This window comes from Dendrobates tinctorius, unplaced genomic scaffold (genome assembly GCF_039654945.1).
Source record: "Dendrobates tinctorius isolate UK_male_01 unplaced genomic scaffold, ASM3965494v1 ptg000045l, whole genome shotgun sequence".
Taxonomy (NCBI): Eukaryota; Metazoa; Chordata; class Amphibia; order Anura; family Dendrobatidae; genus Dendrobates; species Dendrobates tinctorius.
Window position 1 is genome coordinate 12,242,701 of NW_027361713.1, and position 16,893 is coordinate 12,259,593.

Below are 16,893 nucleotides of genomic sequence, written 5' to 3' on the forward strand. Positions count from 1 at the left end.
TAAAGCTCAGGGAATATAATATACACATGTTTATATGGGATATGTGTTCATTCCTCTATTATCTACATGTATTACATGTTCATTCCCCACCTATAAAGGTCACAGAATATAATATACACCTGTTTATATGGGATATGTGTTCATTCCTCTATTATCTACATGTATTACATGTTCATTCCCCACCTATAAAGCTCAGGAAACATAATATACACATGTTTATATGGGGTATGTGTTCATTCCTCTATTATCTACATAAATGTAATTTTCATTCCCCATCTATAAAGCTCAGGGAATATAATATACACCTGTTTATATGGGATCTGTGTTGATTTCCTAATTGTCTACATAAAATTCATGTTCATTTCATATCCAAGATGCCTAAGAAATCTATAATACCTCTCCATCTCTTTGGACATATAAGTTATTATGTTCATTCTTTTTCTTCATTCCTTTTCTTCATTCTTTTTAGTCTGTCCCATGAACAACACCACTGGGCAGAACTCAAATACAGTACAGTAGATGAGAAGGCAGAAATAAAACACCAGCTTTATTGAAAGAGAGTGGATTATGTGCCAGGAAATAAGACTAACAGTTATTGTAATGATAACAGAAATAATAGATACATAGAGATATAGTTGGAACGTGTCACTCAAAAGCTGTGCTCCAGCTATGGCAATGCAAAGTTCAATGCAAACAATATAAGCAATTTCTACAATCAACCCTCTTCTAACTTCCTACCTGGCTTTCGATAATCGTGCCATGCCGCTACAGCGACCTAGCTAAAGAAGCCTCATCTACACCCTAATACTGGTTTTCTCACTCACAGTACTGTAGCACTTAGAATAAAGTCTGGTAGCTGCTGCTTGGTCCTGATGTAGTGGAGCCGAGTTTGTTGTGTTGAGCTCTTCCTTCAGGTTAACTGTTGGAATAATGCATATTGATCTGTTTGTATTGCAACAACTACTACTGTACTGCTTGATATATTGTGAGATTGTTAACAAAGTTCAGTGACAAAAAAAAAACCCGACAGGAAGCCCCCTCTTTCTCTTCCCTTCTTGTTGTTGTAATGCTCCCATGCTGCAAGCCACAGCAGATACCAGACTGATCACATTTCATGCTGTAAGCTGTTCAACCTGGATATGAATCAATCTACATTCTGTGTTGCTGACTCTGGATGTTACGCTGCTTAATCCGCTGCTAACAGGTTATGGGCCCAGAGTCCTAGAGTCCCAGATCCCCAGAGCACAGAGAAAAGAAAAGAAAGGAAGACAGAAAAGATGGCCACCAGCAGCAGCAACTCCATGAAGTTTACAGTACCAAGTCTCACTAACCTGAATTATGAATCCTGGAAATTCAAAGTGAAAATGCTGCTGATAAGAGAAGGTACGTGGAAATACACACAGGACACAGGAACCTAAAGCTGACCCCGTATCACAGGAGTGGATAGAGATGGATCAGAAAGCATAAAGTACCATATCACTCAGTATAGATGATGATCAGATTGTGCATGTGTGTAAAAGTGAAACTGCAAGAGAAATGTGGGAGCAGCTGCAAAAGGTGCATGAGAGGATAAATTTAAGCAATAAACTTTATCTCATGAGAAAATTGTACAAGTCTAAACTACAGAATGGCCAGTATATGCAGGACTACATAACAAGCATTCTAGAGATTGTAGAACGCCTGAGAGGCATTGGGGAAGATTTGAAGGACTTTCATGTAGCCGCATTACTGCTTAATGGTCTTCCAGAAAACTATGACACACTTGTAACCGCACTAGATGCGTGCCCAGATGATGAGCTTACATTGGAGTATGTCAGAGGGAAGCTCATAGATTAATATAAGCGGAAAGCGGAAGGTGTAAACAGCAGGACATGCGATGCAGAATCTGCTTTACAGACACAAAATCTAAATGATAACAGAAAGCACCTAAAAGAAACACGTGAATGTTTTGTTTGCAAGAAATCAGGACATTTGAAAGCTGACTGCAGAGTCTGGAAAGCTAGAATGAATCAGCTGAAAAAGCAAAGCAGTCTTCAAAGGGTTAAAAGTGCTGTGTCTGCAGAAAAAGATTCTGTGAATACTGAAACTGCATTTACTGTCAGTGCAAATACATCAAAGCATGGTGTATAGACTCTGGAGCAACTAGTCACATGACTACTAACAGGGACTTCTTTTCTAAGCTTAACCAAAGTAAGTCAGAGAAAGTGATTATGGCTAATGGTCAGTACATGACTTCACAAGGTATAGGAGATTGTTATATTGATTGTCAAATCTCACCAACACAAAGCAAGAAGATCCCAGTAAAAGATGTGCTCTATGTGCCTAGTCTTGAGAGTAATTTACTATCTGTGAAGAAACTCACAAAACAAGGAAATGAAGTTACATTTAAGCATGATAGCTGCATCATCTCAAAAGAGGGCCACACACTAGCAGAAGGAAAAATCACAAATGAACTTTACCAGCTTAAATGCAAAGAGTGTGTGTATACTGCTCAGGAAGAAAGGCACAATAACTGCATTCATGTATGGCATAGGCTCCTAGCACACAGAGACCCAGAAGCAATAAGGAAGTTAGTTTAAAAGCAACTAGCTGAGGACATTACAATTGATCTATGTAACCAGATAATGAAATGTACTAGCTGCATCAAAGGGAAAATGTCTAGAAAAGCTTTTCCTAAGAGAAGTACTACAAGAACAGAACAGACACTAGATTTAATACATACAGATGTCTGTGGTCCAATGAGCACTCAGACTCCTGGGAAGAAGAGATATTTTCTCACATTTATTGATGATCATTCAAGATATACAGTTGTCCATCTGCTTCACAGCAAGAAAGAAGTTCCAGAGACACTTGAAGTATATCTAGCTGAGGTATATAATAAATTTGGGAGAATGCCAAAGATTCTACGTGCAGATAATGGGACTGAATACACCAAGTAATGAGACACAGAGCATTTTAAAGAAAAATGGAATCCTATTTCAGACCACTGTACCATACAATCCTGAGCAAAATGGTGTCGCGGAAAGAAGGAACCGAACACTCTGTGAAAGTGGAAGAAGTATGTTGTTTGATACAAATCTGCCCACAGCATATTGGGGTGAAGCAATCATGACAGCTTGCTATCTTTAGAACAGACTACCAGATAAAGCTACAGAGATAACTCCGTTTGAGCAATGGAACAGCAGAAAGCCAAAACTACATCATATAAGAATATTCGGAAGTAAAGCGCTTGTACATGTTCCCAAAGAAAGGCGAAATAAGTGGGAATCTCACGCTAAGGAAGGAATCCTGGTAGGCTACAGTGAAACCCAGAAAGGTTATAGGATTCTACACCCAGAAACAAACAAGGTCACAATAAGTAGAGATGTAGTGATTGATGAGAACTTTGTGCCCCCCAAGTTTTGTGACATCACGCCAGTAGTCCAGCTGAAGTCACAATTACAAGACAATAACAAGGAGGATGTAGAGGTCTGGCTAGATTCTTCAACCACTGAAGGAACAACAGAAAAATCGGGTGAATCTGAAATCTGGAGATCTTCAAGATCAAACAGAGGCGTACCAGCTAAACGTCTATCCTACATAGTCAAGACAGTACCTGAATCAGAGCCGCAGTCATGGGATGAAATGCAAGAACTACCTGTCCATTAAAGAACAAAGTGGATCAATGCTGCTAATGAGGAAATCAAATCGCTTCACAAACTTCAAACTTGGAAACTCACCAAGCTGCCACAGGGCAAAAAGGCAATCTAGTGCAAGTGGGTCTTCAAAGCCAAGTATGACTCTGAAGGTAAAGTCCACAGATTTAAAGCAAGGTTGGTGGCAAAAGGATATTCTCAAAAGTATGGCGAAGATTACGATGCTACGTTTGCTCCAGTCGCTAAACAGACCACGTTCAGAGCTTTGTTAGGCTGGTTTCACATTAGCGCTTTTTAAGCGCACGCACGGCCGGGGGTAGCTCCGCCCCCGAGCCGGCTCTCTGCCCGGCGTGCCCGCCCCTTGCTTGTAGCGCCGCCTCCTAGCGCACAGCGGCCCCTGCGATCGGCGCACCCTATCTTTAGCATAGGGTGCGCAGATCGTGCGCAGGCCGTGCGCTAGTTGCGCTTTGACCTGCGCTGCGCACTTTTGACGGTGCGCCGTGCGCGCCAAAATCCGAAAAGTTTGATTTTGGCGCGCACGGCGCACCGTCAAAAGTGCGCAGCGCAGGTCAAAGCGCAACTAGCGCACGGCCTGCGCACGATCTGCGCACCCTATGCTAAAGATAGGGTGCGCCGATCGCAGGGGCCGCTGTGCGCTAGGAGGCGGCGCTACAAGCAAGGGGTGGGCACGCCGGGCAGAGAGCCGGCTCGGGGGCGGAGCTACCCCCGGCCGTGCGTGCGCTTAAAAAGCGCTAATGTGAAACCAGCCTTTGCTGTACCTGCTGTACAAAAGATGAATGTCAGACATTTGGATATAAAAACTGCCTTTTTAAATGGTGACATTGAGGAGGACATATACATGACTCAACCTGAAGGTTATCTAAAAGGGGGTGAAGAGGATCTTGTTTGCAAACTACAAAAATTCCTTTATGGTCTTAAGCAATCAGCAAGAGCATGGAATACCAAGATGAATAAGGTCTTGTTGGAAGAAGGTTTTAAAAGAGGTCAAGTGGACCCATGCTTATACACAAAATATACAGATAGAAAGTGGATGTATATTCTCTTATATGTGGACGATATGATTGTAGTTCATCAGGAAGACGCAGAAATTGGAAAAATGGCTGAAATTCTGAACTAGCATTTTGAAACGAAAGACCTTGGAAATGTGACATATTATCTAGGAATCCAAATCCAGAGAGAGGAAGATGGAAGTTTTCTTCTAAACCAAACTGCAAAAATTAATTCGATTCTGAATCAGTTTGGAATGTCAGAAGCCAAAGGTATATCAACCTCAATGGAACCATCCTACCTGAAGCTGGACGGAGAAGATGACCTATTGCCAAACAATGAGAAATATCGTCAGGCAGTGGGGGCACTTCTATACATATCAACTATGACTCGACCGTATATCACAACAACAGTTGGAATCCTTTGCAGATATGTGGAAAAACCACACCAAAGAGACTGGAATGCTGTTAAGAGACTTCTCCGATATTTAAAAGAAACGAAAGATGTAAATTTAAAGCTGTCTGCAACGGGAGATCTAGAACTCACCGGCTATGTAGATGCAGATTGGGCTGGTGATTCGCATGATTGTAAATCCACAAGCGGATACTTGTTTAAAGTTGGAGAAAGTTTAATCTCCAGGTCTAGTAGGAAACAAGTGTCTGTTGCCTTGTCATCTACAGAAGCGGAGTATGTGTCCGCAGCCTATGCAAGCCAGGAGGTAATTTGGCTAAGACAATTGATGGATGATCTTGGCACACCGTCAACTCAGCCGACGGTGATTTATGAGGACAACCAAGGATGCATTAAACTTGCATGCAGTGAAAAGATCAGTGCTAGAACCAAGCACATTGATGTCAGACATCATCACTTATGTGATTTGATAGATCGTGGCATAATTCAGTTTGTCTATTGTGAAACTGATAAGATGGCAGCTGACATTATGACAAAGCCATTGCCACGAGCCAGGTTCCAAGAATTGTGAACCACACTGGGACTAAGATAAGTAGTTGTTGAGTGGGGGTGTTGGAATAATGCATATTGAGCTGTATGTATTGCAACAACTACTGCTGTACTGTTTGATATATTGTGCATATTGTGAGATTGTTAACAAAGTTCAGTGACAAAAAAAAAAACAGACAGGAAGCCCCCTCTTTCTCTTCCCTTCTTGTTGTTGTAATGCTCCCATGCTGCAAGCCACAGCAGATACCAGACTGATCACATTTCATGCTGTAAGCTGTTCAACCTGGATATGAATAAATCTACATTCTGTGTTGCTGACTCTGGATGTTACGCTGATTAATCCGCTGCTAACATTAACAGATCCCACTTCTTTTGGATACTCTCAAGTGTCGTTTCCACTTTCAATACTGAGGGATTACTGGTACCACAGCGGAGTTTCCTCTTTCAGGTTACAGGTGCTTGGTGAGAACCAACCTGACTTTGCAATGTGACTCTTTCCTTCTGATTTAGTCTTGGTGATTGATCCTGCAATAACCGGGCACTATCTTCTACCATGATAGCTGCTTTACTTGTCTCTTGTTGTTAGGCTATACTTATTGTCCTGCCTGTCTTTCACAGGCATTGGACTACCAATTCACTTTGTTAACTGACACTTCCTGCTCCTTGTTCAAAAACAACACACAGCGAGTTGCAGGGGAGAAAGTACACACAAATCAGAGGTGAGCATTGTCTATTAAAGTCACAGTGTAATTCATTTCTCAGCAGAGACTGACTCTCTACAAGACTTCAAAAGTTCACGAGTAATCTTCATGCAAGTGGCCACAATCCAAGCTCCGTGAGGTCTTCTAATGATGGGAGCCATCCCATCATTAGAAGACCTCATGGAGCTTGGAATGTGGACACGGGAGTCCCAACGTGTGAAGACAGCGACTTCTGGTGATCAGAATGCTCAACTTAGTAAGCGTTTTGGAAAGCTTTGGATTCATTGGTTAGGACTATTGTCAGGACATTTATTTAATTCAACCCAAGTAAATGAGTCGATTGGGAGTACGCAATTGGATAAACCAATATTTTTCATGTTTAATTTTGTCTATTAATTATGGTCAATGTATACATTTTTTAGATTTATGTGGACTTTGATTCATGATATATACTTTTTAAAACCTTTAAAATTCTGTTTCCTTGTACAGCTTCACCGTCCTCCATTACCACCTATGAGACTTGTCAGACATATGAACGACCAATTGCCTTCACAGCACGTTCTCGAAAACTCTGGGTCCATTTTAAAAGCAATGAAGTCAACAGTGCACGTGGTTTCCAAGTACCATACGTTACATATGATGGTAAGTGATGGTAAGGATAATATAATAGTATAATTTTGATGTAAATAATATACAGTACTTGTTAAAATCCACGCTTTGTTTTTATTTGCCTCAGAGGATTATGAACAGTTAGTTGAGGACATTGTCCGAGATGGAAGGTTATATTCTTCAGAAAACCATCAAGAAATTTTGAAGGTAAATTACTTTATAAAGGTTATCAACAATAAATTAAGTTCTATGTGCACCAATTAGAGATGAGTATATCTATTTAATACAAATCGAATTTGTGTAAAATGTTGGCGATTCTTGCAGCAAAAATCTACAGAAAAGCTCACCGCCATTTTACGCAATGCAAAAGACTCCATCTCTTCTATAATGTCTTGCAGCAATCACTTCACATCTATAGCCTCTATAAAAGCAGAGGCAGTAAATGAAGCAGCCATTTTATGGTGATTCACGATGAGAGGATGTCACAGCTAACAGGTTAACAGTAAACATAGGGAGAGAAAGTCATAAAATAGTGGACAACTTATACTTGATTTGTACATTGTAAACAGCAGTAGTGAAAAGTATAGTATAGTAGCTTTTGAACAAAAGAGAGTAAAACTGGGATTCAGTTGGTAATAATAGTAAGAGAGTAATAGGAGAGCTGACAGCAGTAGTAATTGATCCCAACAGTGATATATTTATGAATCTGATCAAATAAAGCAATATTTGTTTTAATTTTTTAAAACAGGTGTGCTGAATCAGCTATTGCATCTTGCTTGATTATGTGGTGCCCTGCGTCTTTACCGCCGCAAACGGGTTAAATATGTACTGTTATGTATGTATGTGTTTTGTGAGCAATGGGAGTTATGCTTTCTCTGCTAGAGACCACAACACACACACACAATTCACCTCACACCCTTACTTGTCTGAAGCTTAGAGCTTTGCAGACATGCCCTAACTGGGAGGGGGAGGAGTCGGGAGTTGCTGTTTTCAGTGAAGGAGAAGGAGGAAAGATGGAGAACGCTCCTGGAAGCCATGCCATGTGCTCCTTCCAGGAGTAAAGCGAAGAAGCATCAGGGAATCAGCCCCCTAGGCCATCCATGCTTTCAGAGCAGGGTGGTAAGCTGAGAGACTGTGTGAGTTTATACAAAGTGTTTTCCCCGGGATTACAGCAGCAAACTAGGATCAGTGAGGATTCTGCAAGAAGAGCTTCACACAGGAACCAAGCTGCAAGTTGCCAGTGGAGGAAAACACAATGAGTAGAGGCTATACTAGAAGTTCCAAACTCTGGGAAGACTTGGTCCCTGAAGGGATTAGAATAACAGGAAGCTTACAATGATTCACAGCAGAGGATAACTCCCATTCTGCAGAGCAGACTGTAACCTGGTGAGAGTTGTAAAGTTGTAATATCTCCTCTGAACTGCACCTGAGCTACAGTAAATGATAAAGTGACTTTCCTTGTCTCCTGACTTATTACTCCATGCCTTCTACTTCCATAACAATCTCTGGGGGTCAGTCTTGGTTGGAGAGGGTTAAACATCTGCACTGCCATCACCATCTACTCCCCCAGGGATCATCTGCAGTGCCGGCTATACTACAGTGCAACACTCCAACTGGCGTCGCGAATCATTACATAAACTTTATCCCTAATCAATATTGCCCTTTTACTTGACCGCCTGGGGCCACGGACCGGGTCACTCTCACTGAGACACATCCATTTAAGATGACCAGCCCGGTACCGAGTATCCCACGGCCTCTGGGGCATGTCATTTTGGCGTCATGAACAGGATTCGAACAGGATTCCGTGTGTGCCTAAAGCCCTACAGGAGCAACGACCTGCAGCAACTGAAGCGGTGAGTCACACCCCTGCAAGGGTTAACTAGTGGGGAAAATGTCTAATCCCTGCGACGTTCAGGGTGCAGCAGCTGCAGCTCCCATATTGCCTCTCATCATGCCTTATATACTGGGTGTGGCATGGCTGCCACAGTACAATGGTGAATTGCACACATTAAGTGACTTCAAAGAGCAACTGCGCAGCATGTTTGAAATTTACCCTATGTCAGAGGAGCAGAAAGTCAGCATACTTACAAGTCAGCTCAGTGGCGCTGATCAGAGAGAAGTTAAATCTTGGCCAGCGACTGATAAAAAGACAGTAAAAGAATTTTTTGCTAAATTAAGGGATACTTTTGACACCCAAACTGCTTCAAAAATAAAGATGTGATTTTTCAGCTGCAGACTGAAGCCACAGGACACTGTTAGAAACTATGACCTTAACCTGCAGGCGGCGCTGTGGGACATTAAACAAATTGATCCAGACAGTGTAAGGGATGAGAAGAAAATGCTGAAAGAGCAGTTCATTGAAGGTCTTTTGCCTGATTCCAGTAAGGCACAACTGCGCATTATGTCATTGCCCTGACATGGACTTTGTTCAGTTTTAGGACAGATCCATCTGTATCTTAAGAGAATCTACCTATTTCTGCACTGAGCAGTTACATACCACCAGGGGGCAGTATCCTCACCCCCAGGTGCCTTCAGTGCAGCATGTGCAGACTCCACTTGATGATTCTACTGCAGATTAATGACTGCAAGTACAGGAACTGACTAAAAATATGGCTGCTCTATGTAAAACTGTTCAGACTCTCCAGACTTGTTCCCCCACAGAGCGGATCCAACTAGCATCAAGCCCGGATGATCTCCCATGGCGTCGGCCAAAGAGGATGCTGCAACATCAGCGACGACTGACTCACACCGGCAGGAGAACAACGGACCGATTTGACTCTTCTGGGAGACCCATCTGCTGATGGTGACATAAGGTTGATCATATTGAAAGGGAATGTCCTTTAAATGGGTGACCCCTGCAGCTGAGGACCAACCCCCCAGGAGTAAGACAATCAGGTCCAACTAACTGGAGAAACAGGTATGTTGGAGGGCGTCCACTTATACCCGTGGTAGTGGATGGTATCCTCTTCACCGCCCTCATGGACACTCGAACACAGGTAACCACAATGCCTCACACACTGAACCAGAGATATTGGACTGATGCTGATTTCACCCAACTTCCTGATGGTTTCTTGTCACTAATAGCAAGTAATGGTCAACCTCTGACACAGGAGGGGTACGAAGAGGTTGTCATTAAAGTGGGAAAAGTAGAGCTCAAAGCTCAAGGTCTCGTGGTGGTAGAGGTGGACAGAGCAGAGTGTCAACCTATCATAACAATAGGCACAAATGTGATTGAAAATTGTTTAAGTGAGGTCATCACCATTTTGCAAGACATAGCCGAGTCGGCCCCGTACAAAGAACAGCATGCCCTCAATAAAGATGTCAAGGCCCTTGTGCAGCAACAGCTGGTGGTGTTAACTGGTGGAGAGATTGGTAGCGTAAGGACCCTGTCACACACAGCGATGTTATGATTGAGTCACCATAGGAGGCAGACACAAAAATAGAAGCTACGTCCAGAAAACTAGAGAAGTTGGCAACTATCAGATTGCAGACCCCTGAACCTATCAACACAACTAGCAGTAGCCGTGGGGGGTTCCTACAATGCCCTAGACCCCTCGATCACAGCCGGAGAGATAAATAGCCTAAAGACAGAAAAGGAAATCTAAACTGCCCCAGAGCAGACCCCAAAGTAAAAGGCAGCCCCCAACATATAATGACGGTGAAGCAAGATGAAAAAACACTCACACAGATAGAAAGATAGGCTGAGCAAATGATGGGGCCCAAGCTAACTACACAGAACAGGAAAGGAAGGTTGCTGTCTGCAATCTGCCAAAACCCTATCAAAGACATAAGCCAAAAAGCTGATATGAAAAAAGACCCTGAAGCAGCTAGGCTTCAAAAACTAAATCAGCACTCAGGTATTTTCAGAAGACAGAGCTAAAGGAATTCAGCACACCCCAGCAGGGAATGGCAGAAATCCAGAAAAACAAGGCAAAACAAAGTCAAAGGACAAATGCAAAAAGCCGAGCAGAAAACTTCGCTTTAGAAGAGCAGGAATTCAGACTGGTCTCCAAGGATCCCACAGAGAAATCACCCGCAGGGCAGAAGGGCGTCGGCAGCCTTATATCCAGTCAGTAACTCCACTCAGCCAGTCATCATCATCAGGCCCAGGTGTTTGATAATCAGGCTCACTACCTTTCTTCACCAGAAGAGGGAGCTCCTCGGGCCTCAGTAGTGAAGGGGAAAATGAACTCACAACACAGCGAGATGGCTAGCGAGATTGCTGATTTTGTGACGCGCCAGCGATATCGCTGTGTGTGGCATGGATCCGCGACCAGCCCCCCTGCCGGGTATCGCTGATCGCGCAGGATCGTCTTGTGCCATTTTTTGATCGTTAGGCTCCCGCTGGCCAGCGCGCATCGATGCGTGTGGCAGCGAGAGACCAGCAATCAGCGACGCTGGACGCTGGCTTCCAATGTAAACAGTGGGTATCTAAGAGCCGCGCGGCTCTTAGTTACCCGCTGTTTACTTTGGAAACCAGCATGCACGTTGTTTACCTTGGAAACCAGGGTGCACGCTCTTAAATACCTGCTGTTTACCTTGGATACCAGCTTACTCGCTGGTCCTGATCGCTGGTGGGTTTGTCTATGTGACAGGTCACCAGCGATCACCTAACTATGTCCCAGCGATCCCATCCATGTAGGATCGTTGGTGGGATCGCTGGGACATTGATACGTGCAACAGGGCCTCAAGGTTGAGTGCTCACTTCTCCATTATGCTTTCCCCTAGGAGTGAGACCCTTATCTGGTGCAGAGCAGCCATACGCATCAGAGGACGGGACTACCAAGCTCTCCTTGAACCAGTCTATTTGGATAGCAGACCTACTGTGCTGACGGCCAGGGAATTGTTGATGTTAAAAGGGGCAGCGTTCCGGTATGTGTTCTGAACTGTGGAGAGGAGGAAGCTTGCTTGCCCTGTTATGCAACCATAGCCAAACTATTCACAGTCAGCAACAACGACATTCAGGCTGTCGAACCCTTGGATCCATCAGAAGCGACGGATATCAATGGCTCTTCTGTTCAGATGGAGGAATGGTTCCCAAAGACCCATGTTGGCACCGACTCCACTCCTGTATATCAGAAAAATGTAGTGCAGCGAGTGGTACAGGAATACAAGAGGGTTCTCAGTAAGCATCCCTTGGATTTTGACAAGGGGCGGCGGACACTGTGTGACTGGGCCCCCCTCCTTTTATGGCATCAAAGCTGCGCGTGTGTATATATATATATATATATATATATATATATACAGTTGTGGCCAAAAGTATTGACACCCCTGCAATTCTGTCAGATAATACTCAATTTCTTCCTGAAAATGATTGCAAACACAAATTCTTTGGTATTATTATTATCTTCGTTTAATTTGTCTTAAGTGAAAAAACACAAAAGAGAATGAAGCAAAAAGCAAAACATTGATAATTTCACACAAAACTCCAAAAATGGGCCAGACAAAAGTATTGGCACCCTCAGCCTAATACTTGGTTGCACAACCTTTAGCCAAAATAACTGCGACCAACCGCTTCCGGTAACCATCAATGAGTTTCTTACAATGCTCTGCTGGAATTTTAGACCATTCTTCTTTGGCAAACTGCTCCAGGTCCCTGATATTTGAAGGGTGTCTTCTCCAAACTGCCATTTTTAGATCTCCCCACAGGTGTTCTATGGGATTCAGGTCTGGAATCATTGCTGGCCACCTTAGAAGTCTCCAGTGCTTTCTCTCAAACCATTTTCTAGTGCTTTTTGAAGTGTGTTTTGGGTCATTTTCCTGCTAGAAGACCCGTGACCTCTGAGGGAGACCCAGCTTTCTCACACTGGGCCCTACATTATGCTGCAAAATTTGTTGCAGTCTTCAGACTTCATAATGCCATGCACATGGTCAAGCAGTCCAGTGCCAGAGGCAGCAAAGCAACCCCAAAACATCAGGGAACTTCCGCCATGTTTGACTGTAGGGACCGTGTTCTTTTCTTTGAATGCCTCTTTTTTTTCTCCTGTAAACTCTATGTTGATGCCTTTGCCCAAAAAAGCTCTACTTTTGTCTCATCTGACCAGAGAACATTCTTCCAAAATGTTTTAGGCTTTTTCAGGTAAGTTTTGGCAAACTCCAGCCTGGCTTTTTTATGTCTCGGGGTAAGAAGTGGGGTCTTCCTGGGTCTCCTACCATACAGTCCCTTTTCATTCAGTCGCTGACGGATAGTACGGGTTGACACTGTTGTACCCTCGGACTGCAGGGCAGCTTGAACTTGTTTGGATGTTAGTCGAGGTTCTTTATCCAACATCTGCACAATCTTGCGTTGAAATCTCTTGTCAATTTTTCTTTTCCATCCACATCCAGGGAGGTTAGCCACAGTGCCATGGGCTTTAAACTTCTTGATGACACTGCGCACGGTAGACACAGGAACATTCAGGTCTTTGGAGATGGACTTGTAGCCTTGAGATTGCTCATGCTTCCTCACAATTTGGTTTCTCAAGTCCTCAGACAGTTCTTTGGTCTTCTTTCTTTCCTCCATGCTCAATGTGGTACACACAAGGACACAGGACAGAGGTTGAGTCAACTTTAATCCATGTCAACTGGCTGCAAGTGTGATTTAGTTATTGCCAACACCTGTTAGGTGCCACAGGTAAGTTACAGGTGCTGTTAATTACACAAATTAGAGAAGCATCACATGATTTTTTGAGCAGTGCCAATACTTTTGTCCACCCTCTTTTTTTATGTTTGGTGTGGAATTATATCCAATTTGGCTTTAGGACAATTCTTTTTGTATTTTCTCATTTAAGACAAATTAAATGAAGATAATAATACCAAAGAATTTGTGTTTGCAATCATTTTCAGGAAGAAACTGAGTATTATCTGACAGAGTTGCAGGGGTGTCAATACTTTTGGCCACAACTGTAGATGACAGGACACAGCTGGAACCAGGAGGTAGGAATGGAGTAAGACACACTGGGACGAGGAGGGATGACAGGAGAAGAAACACAGGAGAAAGGATTAGAGGAGGACGGAAGGACTGAAGCTGGATGGAATTGGAACACCGGAGGCAGGACTGGAGTAGGATGGCAGGACTGGAGCAGGATGGAGCAGGAACACTGGAGGCAGGACTGGAACAGGATGGAACAGGAACACCGGAGGCAGGACAGGAGTAGGACGGAAGGACTGGAGCAGGATGGAGCAGGAACACTGGAGGCAGGACTGGAGTAGGACGGCAGGACTGGAGCAGGATGGAACAGGAACACTGGAGGCAGGACTGGAGTAGGACGGCAGGACTGGAGCAGGATGGAACAGGAACACTGGAGGCAGGACTGCGGAAGACAGCAAGGAACATGGGTAGCAGGACTGAGAGGCTGCTGTGGGGAGCAGACGAGAACGGAACTGCAGGAACAGAGAGCACACGATGAAGCGAGGCCCAGTGTGCTAGAAAACACAACAATCAGGCACCTCCCTCAGGGGGAAGCGGCCTGATATGCTCCTGTCTGGTCTGCCATTGGTCAGGGAGGTGCTTCCGGGTCAGGGCATAGCCGGAGCACAAGAAGCAGGAGGGAGACGTGGCCGCACACCTGCCAGAGGCGACCTCCTTGGATGTCGGGTGGCAGGAGGCTGCGGCATGGGAGCGGTGGCCGGGTGAGTACGCAGAGACGGTGTAACAGTACCCCCTCCCCTAAGCCACCCTCCCCGGAGATTAGCAAGAAATCTCTTGAGGATACGGGGAGCATTGATATTCTCCCGAGGCTCCCATGATCTCTCCTCAGGACCAAAGCCCTTCCAGTCAACAAGGAAAAATGTCCTACCTCTAACCTTCTTCATGGCGATAATGTCCTCCACTTCAAAGACATCATCGGCACCCACCGGCTGAGAACCGGAATCAGGCAAGGAATGGAAGCGATTCAGCACCACAGGTTTCAGGAGAGAGACATGGAAGGTGTTCGGGACCGGGAGAGAAGCAGGCAACATCTATTTGTAGGCGACTTCGTTGATACGTCCAAGAATTTCAAACAGACCGATGTAGTGTGGCCCCAACTTGTAGGAGGGCAGTTTCAACTGGATGAATTTGGATGAGAGCCAGACCTTGTCCCCAACATGATAGGGTGGAGGATCCAATCTCTTCTTGTCGGCAAAGTTCTTCATCCGATCGGCGGACTTCTTGAGTGACGTGTTGGTCTCAGCCCAGATCTTGGAAAACTCGGAGGACAAAGCGTTGGCCGCGGGTACCTCAGAGGCAGGAGTTATCGGAAGAGGAACAACAGGATGTCTGCCGAACACAATGAAAAACGGAGACTTAGCCGAGGACTCACCAGCAAGGTTGTTGTAAGCGAACTCTGCCCAGGGAAGTAAGTCAACCCAATCATTCTGGTGGGCATTGGAGAAATGATGTAAGTACCCAGTCAACATCTGGTTGGTGCGCTCCACCTGCCTGTTGAATTGTGGATGGTAGGCTGAGGAGAAGTCAAGGGAAATATTCATGAGCTTACAAAGCGATCGCCAGAACTGAACCCCTCGGTCTGACACAATATGTTGAGGTAGTCCATGGAGTCTGAAGATTTGGTGGACAAAGAATTTGGCCAGCTCCGGAGCTGAGGGGAGACCGGGCAGAGGGACGAAGTGGGCCATCTTGGTAAAACGATCCACCACCAGCAAGATGACTGTGCAGCCAGAAGAACAGGGCAGGTCGGTGATGAAATCCATGCCAATGTTTTCCCAAGGGACCGCAGGAACGGCAACGGCAGCAACAAGCTGGACTGAGGTCTTCGTGGCACTTTGTTTTTTGCACAGGATGGACAAGAGGCCACAAAATCGAGTACATCTTGGTGAAGCGTGGGCCACCAATAGTGACGCGAGATAAGATCCGGGGTCTTCTTGATCCCGGCATGGCCGGCCAGTTTGGAGGAGTGCCCCCATAGGAGGCCTTTTCGCTTGAGGTTCTCAGGCCCAAGCATTTTGCCAGGAGGAAGAGCAAGCCAGTTCACTGGAGCCACTGTGATGATCCTAGTGGGGTCAATGATATGCAAGGGTTCCTCCGTGGTTTCGTGTGGCTGAAAAACCCTGGACAGAGCGTCGGCTTTGGTATTTTTGTTGCCGAGACGGAAACGGAGCTCGAAGTCAAATCGGGCGAAAAACAAGGACCATCTGGCCTGACCAGGGTTAAGTCTCTGGGCAGACTGGAGATAGGCCAGATTCTTGTGATCCGAGAAGATGACAAAGGGATGGACAGCTCCTTCCAGGAGGTGACGCCATTCCTCCAAGGCCAACTTGATGGCCAGGCATTCCCGGTTGCTGATCGAGTAGTTACACTCGGAGGGAGAAAAGGCCTTCGAGAAGAAGCCACAAGGGTGCTGACGACCGGCGGCGGATCTCTGGGACAATACTGCCCCGGCACCTGTCGAGGAAGCATCCACCTCGAGTACAAAAGGTTGGTTGCTCTCGGGGCGATGCAGAACCGGAGCTGTGGAGAAGGCCCATTTTAGGATCAGAAAGGCCTCTTCAGCCTCCGGAGGCCAATCCTTGGGAGTAGCCCCTTTACGGGTGAGAGCAGAAATAGGTCTTGTGATGGCGGAAAAGTGAGAGATGAATTGCCGGTAATAATTGGCGAATCCGAGAAATCGTTGAATCGCCCTTACTCCATCGGGGCGAGGCCATTTGAGAATGGCAGACAGCTTCTCGAGATCCATCCTCAGTCCAGCGTCGGAGATAATGTATTGTAGAAAAGGCATGGAGGTCTGTTCGAAGAGACATTTCTCAATCTTGACATACAGGCGGTTCTCCCGAAGACGCTGTAACACCAAGCGGACACTCTTTCTGTGGGACAAGATATCCAGCGAGAAGACGAGGATGTCGTCCAAGTATATGACCACACAGGAGTACAAGTGGTCCCGGAAGATCTCATTGATGAACTCTTGAAACACCGCAGGAGCATTGCAGAGGCCAAAGGGCATGACCAGGTACTCGTAATGACTATCTCAAGTGTTGAAGGCCATCTTCCACTCGTCTCCAGC

The 16,893-nt window shown here is 45.2% G+C and overlaps 1 protein-coding gene across 1 annotated transcript in view; it reads left to right on the forward strand.

Annotated features, from left to right (window-relative positions):
• SCUBE3 (signal peptide, CUB domain and EGF like domain containing 3) overlaps positions 1-16,893 on the forward strand; it is a 1,051,867-nt gene that overhangs the window by 855,781 nt on the left and 179,193 nt on the right. Inside the window, exons 21-22 of the mRNA XM_073575619.1 lie at positions 6,794-6,946; positions 7,041-7,120. Coding sequence (XP_073431720.1) covers positions 6,794-6,946; positions 7,041-7,120 — 233 coding nt within the window. The remainder of the gene's footprint in view (positions 1-6,793; positions 6,947-7,040; positions 7,121-16,893) is intronic.